This window comes from Bos grunniens, chromosome 21 (assembly GCF_055505025.1).
Source record: "Bos grunniens cultivar Pamir isolate PY7600 chromosome 21, Bosgru_T2T1.0, whole genome shotgun sequence".
NCBI classification, from domain to species: domain Eukaryota; kingdom Metazoa; phylum Chordata; class Mammalia; order Artiodactyla; family Bovidae; genus Bos; species Bos grunniens.
This window is the reverse complement of record NC_141185.1, coordinates 24574819-24590716: the sequence shown is the minus strand read 5'-3', so window position 1 is coordinate 24590716 and position 15898 is coordinate 24574819. Positions and strand designations below refer to the sequence as shown.

Here is a 15898-nt window from a genome sequence, read left to right as displayed (position 1 = left end):
GATGAGCCTGATATTAATACCTTTTTATATGCCAATAAGTCAAACAAAAAAATAAAAGAAGGGAGGGGAGAAATAACTGGGAAAAAATGGCCCAGAAGTTTACCAACTTTATGAAAATGCTAAACCTACAAATCTAAGCATCTCGATGATTCTATGGCAAGAAATATTGAGAAAACTACACCACTGCACATCATAATTAAATTGTTCAAAACAAGTGATGAAGAGAAAATCTTAACACAGTATTGAGCATTGGTCAGAGATGTATTAATGCCACAGGCATTAGTTTCAGCAAAAATTCCATGCTCAATAATGTGTTAAAAGTAGCCAGAAAAAAAGAGAAGAAAGAAGATATACAAGATAAGGGGAAAGCAGACTTCTTCTCAGAAACAATGCAAGCAAAAAGACAGTGGAGCAAAATCTTTATTTAAAAGACTAAGGAGAAAAGCCATCAACCTAGAATTCCAATTGCAGCAAAACATCTTTCAAATAAGAAAGCAAAATATAGATTTTGACATTAAAAAAGTAAAGAATCCATCACCAGAAGAGCATCATTACACAAGAAATGTTAAAGGAAATCCAACAAAAACAAAATGATGCTGGATGGATAGAAATCTCTCTGCAAAGGAATGAAGAGTACTGAAAATGGCACTAAATGGGTAAATACATATCTTTCTCTTCATTATTTAGAAGTCCTTAAAAGATAACTGCTTGTTTAGACAAAATGTGTAAGTAAATGTATGATCAAAAAAGTATAAAGTGTGGGAAGACAAATGAAAGTAAACTCTTGTAAAGTTCTTATACAAGAAGTGGTACAGTGCTCGCTTCGGCAGCACATATACTAAAATTGGAACGATACAGAGAAGATTAGCATGGCCCCTGCACAAGGATGACACGCAAATTTGTGAAGCGTTCCATATTAAAAAAAAAAAAAAAGAAGTGGTACAGTGTATTACTTAAATAGTAAATAGACTCTGGTAAGTTGAAAATATTAATTATAAATCTTAAATCAACCAGTAAAATATTAAAAGATTATAGCTAATTAAGACAATAAAAGAAAAATGTAAAAAAATCATACATTTATTCAACTAATACAAAAAAAGGGCAAAAAAAGAGAACTATGAAAAGATAGATGGTGGCTTCCTAGTGGCTCAGAGGGTAAAGCATCTGTCTACAATGTGGGAGACCTGGGTTTGATCCCTGGGTTGGGAAGATTCCCTGGAGAAGGAAACGGCAACCCACTCCAATACTCTTGCCTAGAAAATCCTATGGACAGAGGAGCTTGGTGCAGGCTACTGTCCATAAGGTCACAAAGAGTTGGGCACAACATAGCGACTTCACTTTCACTTTTCATGAAAAGATAAGCCAAATAGAAAAAAGCAAGATAACAGACAAATATAACAAAGACAACAAATTTAAATCAACTCAAACAAATCAATAATGACTTTAATTATACATCATCCAGTTCTAAATGATAAGTTACCGGTCTGAATCTGAACAGAACAATTAAGAGTAAGAAGACTAAATCACTAATCAAAAGTATCCCAACAAAGAAACATCCAGAAGCAGCTGGCTTCAATGGTGAATTCTACCGAATACTGTCGTTCGCTACAGCATAGGCAGACTTTGAGGGCATTACGCTAAGTGAAATGACAGAGCAAGAAATCCTGTATGATCTCATTTACACGTGAAATCTAAAAACCAAACTCACACAAACAGATCAGAATGGTGCTTGAGGCAGTGAGTATGAGGGGAAAATGGGTGAAGAGGGTGAAAAGGTATAAATTTTTAGTTATAAATAAGTTCTGGGAATGTAAGGTACAGCACAGTGACAAAGAAAACAAAAGTCATCCAACTATCTTAATTAAAAGGCCAGGATTACATTATATTAAAAATTAAGATTTAAACATATATGCTGGCTCCAAAAAAAATCTTCTTTATATAAATGCAACAAAACAGATTAAAACCAGAAAAATACATATCCTAGTAATGCTAGTCAATGAAAGCAAAAGTCTATATCACTATTAAAGTAGATTCCAGAGCAATGGTTATTACCACAGATAAAGATCATTTCATAAGGCAAAAGAAGTCAATTTATAAAGATGAGATAATAATCCCAAATGTTTAGAAACCTAGTAACAGAGCTTCAAAATACATTAAGCAAAATCTGATAGAACTTAAAAAGAAAGAGACAAACTCCAATTACAGTCAGAAATTTCACATCCCCATGTTTAATAATTCATAAAACAAGGAGAAAGAAATTCAGCAAGGATATAGGAGACTTGAACAATACTATCAAACAACTTGTCCTGACACTTTTCAAACACTCAACCCAACAACAGCAGAATATATACTGTTTTCAAGTAAATATGAAACATCCATCAAGTTAAAACATATTCCGGGCTATCATATTTCAATAAATTTTGAGGAATTCAAGTCACAAAACATATGTTTTCTGAAAATAATGAAATTATCACAGAAATCAATAACAGAAAGATATCAGGATATTCCACCAATATTTGAAGCTAAAGAACACACAGGTTAATAACCCATAGATCAAAGAAGAAATCAAAAGAGAAATTAGAATGCATTTTGGACCTAGATGAAAATGAAAATACAAAATACCATAATTTGTAGGACACTGTTTAGAGAAAATTTCTATCAACATATACATACATTATAAAGAAAAAAGGTCTCAAATTAATAACCTGTTTACTCTTAAAGAAACTAGGAAAAGAGCAAATTAAACTAAAACTAAGGAGGAAAAAGAAATAATAAAGACCAAAGCAGAAATCTATTAAATAGAGAAAAATCAATGAAGTCACAAGCTGGTTCTTTTAGAAGATCAGTAAAAGTGATAAGCATCCAGCCAGACTGATTAGGAAAAAAAGATAAATTATCAATATCAGGAATGAGGGATGACATCATCACAGATTCTATAGATATCAAAGAACAACAGGAAGCATTATGAACAACTTTATACCTATAAATCTGACAACTTAATATGAAATAAGAAAATTTCTTGAAAAGACACAAACTTCTGTTTCAAGAAGAAACACATAACCCAAACAGCCCTCTACCTATTAAAGTAGTTAAAAACCTTCCTTCCAAGAAAACTCCGTATCTAGATGGCTTCATTGGTGAAGTCTACCAAATGTTCACGAGAAAAAAAAAAAGATACAAATTTTCTATGAACAATTTCCAGAAAACGAAAAAGAAAGGAATGTTTCTCAATTAATACTATAAGGCTAACATTATGTTAAAAAAAAAGCAAAATACAAGAAAAGTAATATCCCCCATAAACATAACTACAAAATTACAAACATTCTAGCATATAAAATCCAACATTATATGAAAATGACACGATGTCACAATTAACTTAGGCTTACAGAGGACTGCAGAGTTGATCCAACATTTGAAAATCCAGACTGGGATTTATCATATTGACAGAATGAGGGGCTTCCTTGGTGGTCCATGGGTTAGTTCAGACTTTGCGTCCCAGTGCAGGGGGTGTGGGCTCAATCCCTAGTCTTGAGTTAAGACCCCACATGCCTCAAGGCCAGAAAAAAAACCCATAAACAACAGAAGCAATACTGTAACAAATTCAATAGAGACTTTAAAAAAAGTTAACAACAACAAAATCTTTAAAAAACAAAATGAAAAAAAATTTAAAAACCTGTTAACCTCAACAGAAACAGAAAAAAGCATTTGACATACCTAGTATCCATTCTTGATGAAAACTCTCAGCAAACTAAAAGAGTAAGACTTTCTCAACATGACAAAGAACATTTATTCAAAAGCCTACAATGAACATGATATTACATGGTTAGTTTAAAAATAGATCACCTTACCCTTAAGATCAATAAAAAGACAAGGATATCCACTCTCACCACTTCTATTCTACACTGTACTAGAAATTCCAGTAAGTGCAATAAAACAAGAAAAAGATACAAAGGCATCCAGATTAAAAAGAAGACTTAAAGGCTCTATTAATGAGTTCATGTATGTAAAAGATTCAATGAAATCTATATAATACTAATAGAACAAGTGAATTTAGCACAGTTTCAGGATATAAGCTCAATATATAAAAATCAACTGTATTTTACTATCAGAAATAGTCATGAAGATACAATTTACAAGGATATAAAAAGTACAAAATATTTAGGGATAACTGACAAAAGATGCATTTAAGACCTGTATATTAAAAAATACAAAACACTGCTAGAGAAATTAAAGGAGGTCTATATAAAACAACAGAAAAGGCCCTGGCACCCCACTCCAGTACTCTCGCCTGGAAAACCAAATGGACAGAGGAGCCTGGTAGGCTGCAGTCCATGGGTTTGCTGGGAGTCAGACACGACTGAGCGACTTCACTTTCACTTTTCACTTTCTTGCATTGGAGAAGGAAATGGCAACCCACTCCAGTGTTCTTGCCTGGAGAATCCCAGGGACGGGGGAGCCTTGGTGGGCTGCCATCTATGGGGTTGCACAGAGTCGGACACGACTGAAGCGACTTAGCAGCAGCAGCAGCATATAAAACAAAGAAACATACCTTCTTCATCTACAGATTCATAACAATCTCATTCCCAGCAAAATTTTTTATTTATTCATTTATTTATTTTAGACATTGACAAGCTAATCTTATGGAAAGTTAAAAGACAAGGCATAGCTCCCTTCTCCCACAGCAAAAAAAAAAAAAACCTTTGGTAAGGAAGAAAAAAGTTGGAGTGTCTATACCATCTAATTTCAAGATTTACTATCAAGTTATAATAACAACAACAACAATAAAAAGCACTGTGGTATAGGCAGCAACACAGACAAACAGATCACCAGAACAAAAGAGTCCCAAAATAATTCTATACATATAGAGACAACTGAATTTTGGAAAAAGTACAAAGGCAATTCAGCAGAGAAAGGGAAGTCTTTTTCAACAAATGGTGCTAGAACACTTGGAGATCCATGTGCAAAAAAAAAAATCCTTCCATATCTCAAACTATATTCACAGCTAACTCAAGATGGGTCGCAGACATAGATCCTAAAATGATAAAGCTCTAGAAGAAAGCATAGGAGAAAATTTTTATGATCTTGGACTTAGGCAAAGGTTTCAGATACAAACCATATAAGAAAAAGTTGATATATGAACTTAATCAAAATTAAGAATTCCTATTCATTCAAATAAAATGTTAAGCGAATTAAAAGATAATATTTAAAAAAAAAACGACTCTGCAAATCATGTATTTGATAAAGTACTTATATACAGAATACAGGGTTTCCCAGGTGGCGTTAGGGTTGGTAAAGAACCTGCCTGCCAATTCAGGAGACATAAGAAACGCAGGTTCGACTCCTGGGTGGGGAAGATCCCCTGGAGGAGGGCACAGGAACCCATTCCAGTATTCTTGCCTGGAGAATCCCATGGACAAAGGAGCCTGGAGGGCTACAGTCCATATGATTGCAAAGAGTCAGATGTGACTGAAGTGACTCAGCACACATACAGAATATATTCAGAATCTTCAAAACTGGGTAAGAAAGCAAACAGTTCAATTTAAAAATAGGTGAAAGATTTGAACTTGATTTCATCAAAGAAGTCATATACAATGGCAAATAAGCATGTGAAAAGAAGTTCAATGTTATCAGATATCAGGGAAACAGTAATTTGCCAAAGCCTTTGACTGTGTGGATCACAATAAACTGTGGAAAATTCTGAAAGAGATGGGAATACCAGACCACCTGACCTGCCTCGAGAAACCTGTATGCAGGTCAGGAAGCAACAGTTAGAACTGGACATGGAACAACAGACTGGTTCCAAATAGCAAAAGGAGTACGTCAAGGCTGTACGTTGTTACCCTGCTTATACGTAGAGTAAATCATGAGAAACGCGGGGCTGGAGGAAGCACAAGCTGGAATCAAGATTGCCAGGAGAAATATCAATAACCTCAGATATGCAGATGACACCACCCTTATGGCAGAAAGTGAAGAACTATAAAGAGCCTCTTGATGAAAGTGAAAGTGGAGAGTGAAAAAGTTGGTTTCAAGCTCAACATTCAGAAAACTAAGATCATGGCATCTGGTCCCATCACTTCATGGCAAATAGATGGGGAAATAGTGGAAACAGTGGCTGACTTTATTTTTGGGGGCTCCAAAATCACTGCAGATGGTGACTGCAGCCATGAAATCAAAAGACGCTTACTCCTTGGAAGGAAAGTTATGACCAACCTAGATAGCATATTCAAAAACAGAGACATTACTTTGCCAACAAAGGTTCATCTAGTCAAGGTTATGGTTTTTCCAATAGTCATGTACGGATGTGAGAGTTGGACTATAAAGAAAGCTGAATGCCAAAGAACTGATGCTTTTGAACTGTGTTTTGGAGAAGACTCTTGAGAGTCCCTTGGACTGCAAGGAGATCCAACCAGTCCATTCTAAAGGAGATCAGTCCTGGGTGTTCTTTGGAAGGACTGATGTTGAAGCCAAAACTCCAATACTTTGGCCACTTGATGGGAAGAGCTGACTCACTGGAAAAGACCCTGATGCTGGGAAAGATCGAGGGCAGAAGAAGGGGATGACAGAGGATGAGATGGTTGGATGGAATCACCGACACAATGGACATGGCTTTGGGTAAACTCAGGGAGTTGGTGATGGACAAGGAGGCCTGGCACGCTGCAGTTCATGGGGTCGCAGAGTCGGACACAACTGAGCGACTGAACTGAACTGACAAGAAAAAGAAATACCATATCTGGTGGTATTGGTGCATTTCTACAGGAACTATAACTCTCATATACTATTTGTGAGACTGTAAACTGGTTAAAAAAAAAAAAAAAAAAAAACCAAGAAACAATACATTTGTTTTAAAAAAATACAACTGCCATAGGATTCATCCATTCCATTCCTAAGTATTGACTCCAAGAGAAAAGAAAGCATATGTCTACACAATAGGTGTACCTCACAGCAATTTTACATGTAATAGTTGAAAACTGAAAACCCACATGTTCATCAACATGTGACTGGGACAATCAAATTATAGCATATCCATACAGTAAAAGCAGTAAGAGCAATGTATTACAGACACATCATCACACAACAAATATAGAGGAATTTCAAAGTGTGCTGAGTAAAAGAAACCAATCCATAAGAGTAAGCACTGTTAATTCCATGTATATGTTATGCATGGGCCTCCCAGGTGGCACAGTGCCAACGCAGGACATGTCAGAGACCTGGATTTGATCCCTGGGTTGGGACGATCCCCTGGAGTAGGAAATGGCAACCCATTCCGTGTTCTTGCCTGGGAAGTCCCATGGACACAGAAGCCTGGCGGGCTACAGTCCAAGGGGTCACAACGAGTCAGACAGAACTGAGTGTGTGCGTGCAGGCATGCACACACATACATACACACGTATGTATATAAAAGACACAAACTAACGTAGAGGAGAACAGATCAATGGTTGCCCTGGGGTAGGATAGCAGGGAAGTAAGGGTCAGAGGAAGGGATTACAAAGGGGTAAAAGGAAACTGGGAGATTACAGATGTCATTTGTTTCTTGATTATCTGACTATATTCCTAATCATGATGTCATGATGGCTTCACAAAGTGTATGTATGTCAAGAAGTATTCAATTATGCCCAGTGTTCACAGCAGCATTATTTACAATTGCCAAGATATGGAAGCAATCTAAGTGTCCATCAATGGATGAAGGAATAAAGAAGATGTGGTGTATATATACAACAGAATACTGCTGCTGCTACTGCTGCTAAGTCGCTTCAGTCGTGTCCGACTCTGTGCGACCCCACAGATGGCAGCCCACCAGGCTCCCCCAATCTCTGGGATTCTCCAGGCAGGAACACTGGAGTAGGTTGCCATTTCCTTCTCCAATGCATGAAAGTGAAAAGTGAAAGTGAAGCCACTCAGTCATATCCGACTCTTAGCGACCCCATGGACTGCAGCCTACGATGCTCCTCCCATGGGATTTTCCGAAAACTGGAGTGGGTTGCCATTGCCTTCTCCCACAACAGAATACTACTTAGCCATAAAAAAGAATGAAATTTTGCCATTTGGAGCAACATGGATGCACTTGGAGGGTATTACACTAAGTGAAATAAGTCAGAGAAGGACAAATATGAGATATTATTTGTATGTGGAATCGAAAAAATAAAACAAACCAGCAAATGTAACAAAAAAAGAAGCAGACTCACAGAGAACATAGTAGTAGTTACCAGTGGGCAGAGGGAAGGGGAGAGGGGCAAGATAGGGGTAGAAGATTAGGTACAAACTACTATGCATAAAATAAGCTAAAAGGACACACTGCGTAACATGGGGAATATGGCCAATTTTATAACTATAAATGGAGTATAACCTTTAAAAACTGTGAATCACTATATTGTACACCTGTAACTTATACAATATTGTGTATCGCCATACTTCAACTTTTTAAAAAGCATTCAATTATATGCTTTAAATTTGTGTGACATATCATTTATCAATTACACCTCAATAAAGTTACTAGAAAGAATGAGCCAAAATAATCAATATATTAGCTAGGTAAGCACTTACCTTTTTTTAAGCCAAGACGACTGAACTGTTACCACGACATACAAGAAAATTAACATTTAGTCAATATCCATTATATGCTAAGCATTATGCTAGCCACTTGTTAGATACTAAATTATGTGCTTAGCGTCATCTTAAGGCCATTCCTTGCGGGGGGGAAAAGGCGGGGGGATGGGGCAGAGCAAGATGATAATATGAAACTTTAGCAACTAGACAAGGTTTTATTTCTAGTCTGTAATAATTCTAACTTCCAGTTCCTAAAAATCAAATATACAACACTATCAATAAACACAGTAGATTTAAATCTAAATCCTCCAAGTTCTATAAATTCAGCTGGAATTGTCCTTCAGTGGGAATACATGCCAGGACAAAGGTTTACATAAGATGCTTAAATTATGTTCTCATATACTGGTACGCCTGAGAAGGCAATGGCACCCCACTCTAGTACTCCTGCCTGGAAAATCCCATGGATGGAGGAGCCTGGTGGGCTGCAGTCCATGGGGTCTCGAAGAGTCTGACACGACTGAGTGATTTCACTTTCACTTTTCACTTTCATGCATTGGAGAAGGAAATGGCAACCCACTCCAGTGTTCTTGCCTGGAGAGTCCCAGGGTCGGGGGAGCCTGGTGGGCTGCCTTCTATGGGGTTGCAGAGTTGGACACGACTGAAGCGACTTAGCAGCAGCAGCAGCAGCAGCATACTGGTAAGCACTGAATTCTAAAAATACCCTTAGTGAATGGCAGTTTAATTTAAAGGTTAAAAATACAGTTTAGATGGAACCAAAAAAAATCAAAATCCTGTGTAACTGGGAATACCCTATTCTGCAAACTAGTTTCCTTATAGTGGTTATGTATTAATAAAACCTGCACCTAACTTGCAAAAAGGATTGGAAGTGGCTCTCCCATCTGCGAAACGGGAGACCCTTAAGACATCTTTCAGTCTTTGCAGTTCTACCCTCCCCTACTCATTTGCCTAGGAATTATACTAATTATATTTCAAAGTCACAGTGACCACTCAGAAATACAGAATATTTAATTCAATTAACTGTTAGAACCAAGTATAGTACTTAGAGGTCCATGTTTTTTGTTCTACATTTGACAAGGTTTACTTCAGCACTCTTGCCATTTGGAGCTAGAATACTGTTGTGAGGGATTATCCTGAGCATTTCAAGATGTTCAGCTGACCTGCTACCCACTAGATGCCAGAAGCACCTCTCCATAGTTGTGACAATCAATAGTGTCTCCAGACATTCTCATTGTCCTCAGAGGAGCAAAACAGTCCCTGTTGAGAGTTACTGTCCTAAAATGAGTGCAGTAATCTCTCTATATGGACCTGCTTCACTCACAGGGCAGGGAGTCTGAAAACAGAGTCCTCCATTTGAAAGTTCTTAAGAATATTTTAAATGATTATAGATAGTATATGCTCCTTTAAAAAAATAATAATAAATTACTAAAAAGCAAAGTTTTTTTTTTTTTTTAAACAAACACTGTTTTGTTTTCAAACTGAGAAAGCTAGGCCCTACAAAATACCTGATACCTCTTCATTCAGATCATGTCTCCAGGGTGGGAAAAAAACTTCTAAGGCCAAAGAATTATAAACAAACCATTCCTTAACTAACGAACCATGGCAATTAATTCAGAAAATGTCAATACTCTATTGGAATTCAATTTTAGAGCTCTGCCATTACCCAACCTACATCTTGTCCTAAGTAGGTTATCAAATATCATTGTCCTCAATTTCAAACTGCCATTATCTGTGGTAAATCTCCTACACATTAACTTTACCTGTCACAGTCTCCTAGCCAAATTTTTTCTTCAATGGCTTAACTCTCAAGTAAAATGTAAAGACCACAATGTCAACTGTGTCTAGAAAATATTTTCTTTCTTGAAAAAATATCTTTTTACATTGCTAAACTGGACTTAATCGCTTTCTTACTATTACACAAGAATAAATATAATTTACTTGGGATACAGATTTGCTGCCATAAATGCAGAAAGAGTAAAAAACAAACGGGAGACATGAAATCTGGGTTCCGGCTCTGACTCTGCCTCCTAATACTTGGATGACCAGGTAACAGTCCCGAACTTCAGCTCTCTTAGTTGTAAAAAAAAAAAAAAGAAGAAGAAGAAGAAGAAGAAGAAGAATTTAACTAACTCTAAAGTTATTGTGTGGATCAGTTACCACTTATGTGAAATAACTCTGTACACAGTAAAGTGTCATACAAAGGTTGGGTACTGGTAGCATCCTGTTGGTGTGAGTAAACCACATGGTAGTGAAACATGCACCTCAAATAAAAGACTTAATTCACTGTATAAACGTCACTTTTCAAAAGGAACATTCCTTACGAAGAGAGCCTTAGATGATAAACCTTGGACTAGGATTCAGGCATCTGGGTTCTAAACTCGTTCTGCCATTAACTGTCTGTATCAACAAAGGCAAACTTTCCTTTTCACCTCAAATTTCGTATAAAAAGATCCAAGTTCTGGACTAGTTGTTCCATAAATACTGTTACAGCCTATTGGCCCACGAAATTACCAAGTGATCCAAAATGAGTGGGTTAAACTCATTTAACCCTATATCCACAATTCAAGAGTAGTTCGGTAGGACGCAAAAGAAAAGATAACAGACGGTAAGAAAATTTTATTTAGAAATAGAATGCTGTATGATTTTCCAAAAGAAAAGGAAGCTATAAACTACCTTGTTTTCTACAATTAATCATAGCTCTCCCTCTAAATGATAGTAATTATGAACAAGGTGCATTAACAAGGGCGGGGCTCTTTCCCACAAGCTTTTAGGGAACCACCCACTTCCCAAAGAGGTGTAACTGCTTCCTCCTTGCCCTCCTTAGCCAAGAAACTTGAAAGATTAGGGTTTATATTGTCTGAGTTTTTTTTTCTTTTCACTTGGGTGGGGATGGCGGTAGTCATCTGACAAACATATCCTATAAACACCATTATCTGCAACAACAAGTCTCCAGAAAGTCTAAAAATAATCTAAGTTGTTGAATAGTAAGTGTTTTTAAAACAGTTAGGGCTATTAACTCAAAACGAGGTAACCCTGTGTGTGATTAGCGTTTGCCAACTACCAAGTGTTCCCTTCCCCAAATTATCCGCCCTCCCGCGTCTCTGTAGAGGCGATGCCTCGCCCTCCACTAGCGCATCGCGCCAGGGCCGAAGGGAGAGTCCCCAGGGGCTCCCAGAAGAGGGAAGGCCGAGCAACCCAGGCCTCCAGACGCCGTCACCCCTCGCCCCTCACCAATGACGATGCGCAGGTGCTTCAGGCGGGTCAGCGCGTCCTTCTTGGTATCCAGCACCTTCTGGGTAGACTTCTTCACGTCCCCGTGCGGCTTCTTGGAGAACATCCTGCCGCCGCCACGGCCGACTCCGGCCCCCTCCCGGCCAGGTCAAAGCGGCGGAAAGTGGAGAGAGTGGGCGGGGAGGAGACTACTGCGAGCGGCTCATTCACTCCCCAGCCTTGCGGGCCCCGGCGCGGCCGACTCCTCCCAGACCAAGGCCAGGGCCGCCACCTCCACCCGACTCGCGCGGCGTCTGCAAGGCACCTTCGCCTCTAGCTCCAATATGGCGGCTCCCCTCTTCCAGTTCTGCACGGAGGGACGGAGACCCGGGCGGGTCGCCCGCCGCCGCCGCCGCTCCCTGCGGCCGCCGCTCGCCGTCACAGGCCAGGGCCGGGCACCCAGGACCCGTAGCCGCGGAGGTGCGGCTGTCGGCGGCAGCGGCAGCACTCGTCTCTCCCTGAGGCCCCCTTAAGGTTAAATCTTCTTTAGCAGCCGCCAAGGAGACGGAGTGTGGTGATGGGGTTTCACGACTTTGCCGTCGGTGGCGAATGGTCCCCGTGGCAACCGCCTTCTGACGTCAAGAGTTCTTGACGTCACGCCAGCATGAGGTCACCCGTGGCATTACCTTCCTTTAGTTTTCTGTGTAAGTAGCCAGAGGAGTAGCCTGGGGAAGTCAGGGAAGGAAAATCCTGCGTGCGCCTTTGAAAGCAGGGTCTTCTAGCCAAGCCCCCAGAGTAGTCTGTTTTTAAAGGTCCTCCTCCTGTCCCTGCTATTTACTATGTAACTTAAGAACATAGTTCCAGAACATCAGAGTAGATGTGCAGTGTATTTTAGACGCCATTTCTGAAGGCTTTGTTTTTAACACCCCATTTCCGTAATTTGAATTTTGTATACAGAATTTTTGTTTATATTGCAAAGTGATGGTTAATAATTTACTGTAGTTTCTAGATTTGTGGTATTATAGTACATCCTCTTGGTTAAAATTGTCTTACACAAATGAGTTCTCCCAAAAGCTTGTTGTAGTAGAAAGAAAAATTACAGGGAAAAGAAATCTGGAGAACTGTAAGGGTTAATTTTCTTCATCTGTAAAGAGTTCACAAATCCAGGAGAAAATTGCTAAAGCACAAGTAGAAGTTAGAAAACATGAAATAAGTATTACAGAAGTGTGTACTCAACTAAAACATGTGAAAAATGTTCTCACTTGTGGGTACTTTTTTAAACTCAGATTAAAATAACATATTTAAACAATTTAAACAGCTTTTATTGAAGTGTACTTGATATACAGTAAACTGCACATTTTCAAAATGTGCAATTTGGTAAGTTGGATATTTGCATATGACCATGAAAATGTAAACAGTCAAAATAGTGAACATACTCATCAGCCCCCAAATGGTCCTCTTGCCCTTTTGTAATCCCTCCCTCCCACTGCCCCCAGCCTGGTCTTTGGGCAAACACTGATTTGCTTTCTGTCACCTGGAATTTGCATTTTCTAGAGTTTCATGGAAGTGTATGCTTATAGTATACTCTTGTCTGATTTCTTACACTCAATATAGCTTATTTTTAAATAATGTAACATTTTATCGGTCAAACTAGGAGTTTGTTTTAAGTTAGTCATCTTACAGCAGGTGAAGGCAGCAGCAGACAATCCTATTGCTTACTAGAAAGAAGCAGTAATGGCTACAAAAGTTGACATTGTGTATCAAGACACTTAAAAATGTTTATATATACTTTGGTTCATTAGTTTCACTTTCAGGACCCTATTCTAAACTATCAGAAATGGGAAAATACTTATATAAAAATATTTAAGCATGATTATAACACTGAAAGATTGGAAATGATTAATATCCATCAGGAGATAAAACATTCAGTAGGTGGAATGTCACGGAACCATGAAAATTATTAATATGAAGACTTTTTAATGACATAGAAAATACTCAAGATACTATTAAATGAAAAAGCAATACAGTGCTGAAGATATTATCAAAACTATGAAAGAAGCTATGCATGTAAAATGCAGTTAGAAAAAAATTCAAAACACCTCCAAAATTGTGATTATAGCTGCACAGTAAAATCACAGGTGAATTTAATTATTTTCTTTACATTTTTGCATAGCTTTTTTAAAACTAAAAGTCATATGTTGCTTTCACAACTTAAAAAACAAGTCTATTTAAAGAAAATTAAGAAAATCTAATGTACCAATTTTAAACTCACAAAACAAATTAAGATGTATGTGTAGGAATAGAAACTCCTTGAAAATAAAGGCTTTTTTGAAAAATTTATATGTCTCACTGTGGTACAGAACAAATATTTGTTGATATTTAAATTATGTTTACATTAAAATGGGTTCTTTTGCTAGTATTAGAGTCATCCAACCCCATGATTCTGGCTATCATTTATTTGGTGATTTTGGACACCTATGTCCCTATTAGTAACCCAAGTCTCCTTTCTGAGCTTCCACAAGCTACTCAAATTCAGTATATACAAAACAACACTCATCATCTTTGTCCTTTCCACTCCCAAACCTGATCTTCCTCCTTCATTAAATATCTCCACTGGTACTACCACTATTACCTCAGATTTTCAATCCAGCTGTTTGATCTAAAGGCTTCTTCTCTGTCATCCAGTCAGTTACCAACACCTGATGATTCTACTACTTAAGTATTTCTTGATTTAGTCCTCTTCTCTCCATTATCACCACCTTTGTTAAGGCTCAGGGCTTCACAATTTCTAGCCATATATGCTAGAAATGGGGAAGGAAATGGCAATCCTAGGAAATGGCAATGCTAGAAATGGCAGTGGTTTCCTCCCTATCCCCACATCTTAGTAAGATTTGAGTATCCATTCCTTTTTAAGTAAATTTTAAGAGTTAAAAAGAGATGCCCAATGGTCTTGCAGTCAGTACTTGAATATCTGTGTTAATGAGGAAAAGATGTGGCATGAATAAATCAAGACATCATTTCTTTTTCTTTTTTTGGTATACATATTTGCTTAAGGGTATATTTTATAGTCAGGAAATGCACAGCACTTTTTGGATCAAAGAACAAAACCCATATTGAGCAAAGGCTATAAACGTCCAGATTTTATACGTTGCTCCCCCTTCATAGTGATTATAACCAATCTCTAAGTTTGTCAAGATGATGCAGGAAAAGCTGACCTAGACTCTTGCTCTTTCTAAACTTGTTGAAGTGAAATTTAAAAAAAAAAGGTAATTAGCCACATTGATTGTGGTGGATATATGCTGGCTTGCCTACCATCTGGTAATCATACCCAGATTTTTCTTTGGAAAGCCACCCCTCTCTTGGTCTCATTTGATATCCTGCTGCACTGCCCTCTTTGACTTTGGTATTCTAGCACTCGAATACCAAACACTCGAAATAACACTCGAAAGAGTGTTAAGGATGGGCACATGACCAATTCAGTCTAATAAAACTCTCTCCTACAACTACTGCAAAAGAGAAGTTCATTTTTCCAAGATGAAGGCCTGGAACTGCTAGGAATTAACAGGTGAAAAGAATCTGCTGAGGATAAGGCCAATACTCTTGAGCATAGAGGGGATAGTTAAGTAGAGAGTAAGTCTTGAATTGCTTGAGCATTTGGATCCAACTTGCCTGAAGTACCACGGTCTTTTCTATTTCCCAGGTCAACAACGTCCTTATGTTGCTTTAGCCAATTTCACTTGGGTTTCAGTCACTTGATAGGAAAAGTTCCTAACTTAGACATTTTAAAGATACTCTGCTAGGCTGAATAGGGAGTAGAAATTAAAACAAAACAAAACAAAAAAACGACTTGAAAACAAGACTACAACCCTCCTCTGAAGTCCTCCAGCAGCTTTTTCTTTACCATGACACTCACCTTACTCTATGTTGTAGTCTTCTATGCTTCATCTCCATTATATTAAGCTGTAATCTGTCTTTAAGGCAGGTTTTTAAAATTTTTCCTATGTTGCATAATTCCAGGCTCCAAGAGTTGCTTCCTCTCCCTCTTTTACTCTGTCTTCTCTGTCTCTCTCTCTCTCTCTGCTCTCTCCAGTGTTACCAGGCATGAGGTAGGCACCCAATACATATT

The 15898-nt window shown here is 38.1% G+C and overlaps 1 protein-coding gene and 1 non-coding gene across 15 annotated transcripts in view; one reads left to right on the top strand and one right to left on the bottom strand.

Moving 5' to 3' along the window:
* Window positions 1–12309, bottom strand: part of RALGAPA1 (Ral GTPase activating protein catalytic subunit alpha 1) — a 214175-nt gene extending 201866 nt beyond the window's left edge. For all 14 annotated transcript variants that reach the window (XM_086363567.1, XM_086363565.1, XM_086363574.1 and 11 more), the window contains exon 1: window positions 11794–12309. In XM_086363567.1, coding sequence (XP_086219693.1) covers window positions 11794–11899 — 106 coding nt within the window. In that variant the 5' untranslated portion in view covers window positions 11900–12309. The remainder of the gene's footprint in view (window positions 1–11793) is intronic.
* LOC147349247 (U6 spliceosomal RNA) lies at window positions 815–921 on the top strand. The gene has a single exon (XR_015150747.1). It is a non-coding gene; the product is annotated as a U6 spliceosomal RNA (small nuclear RNA).
* Window positions 12310–15898: the final 3589 nt, after the last annotated feature.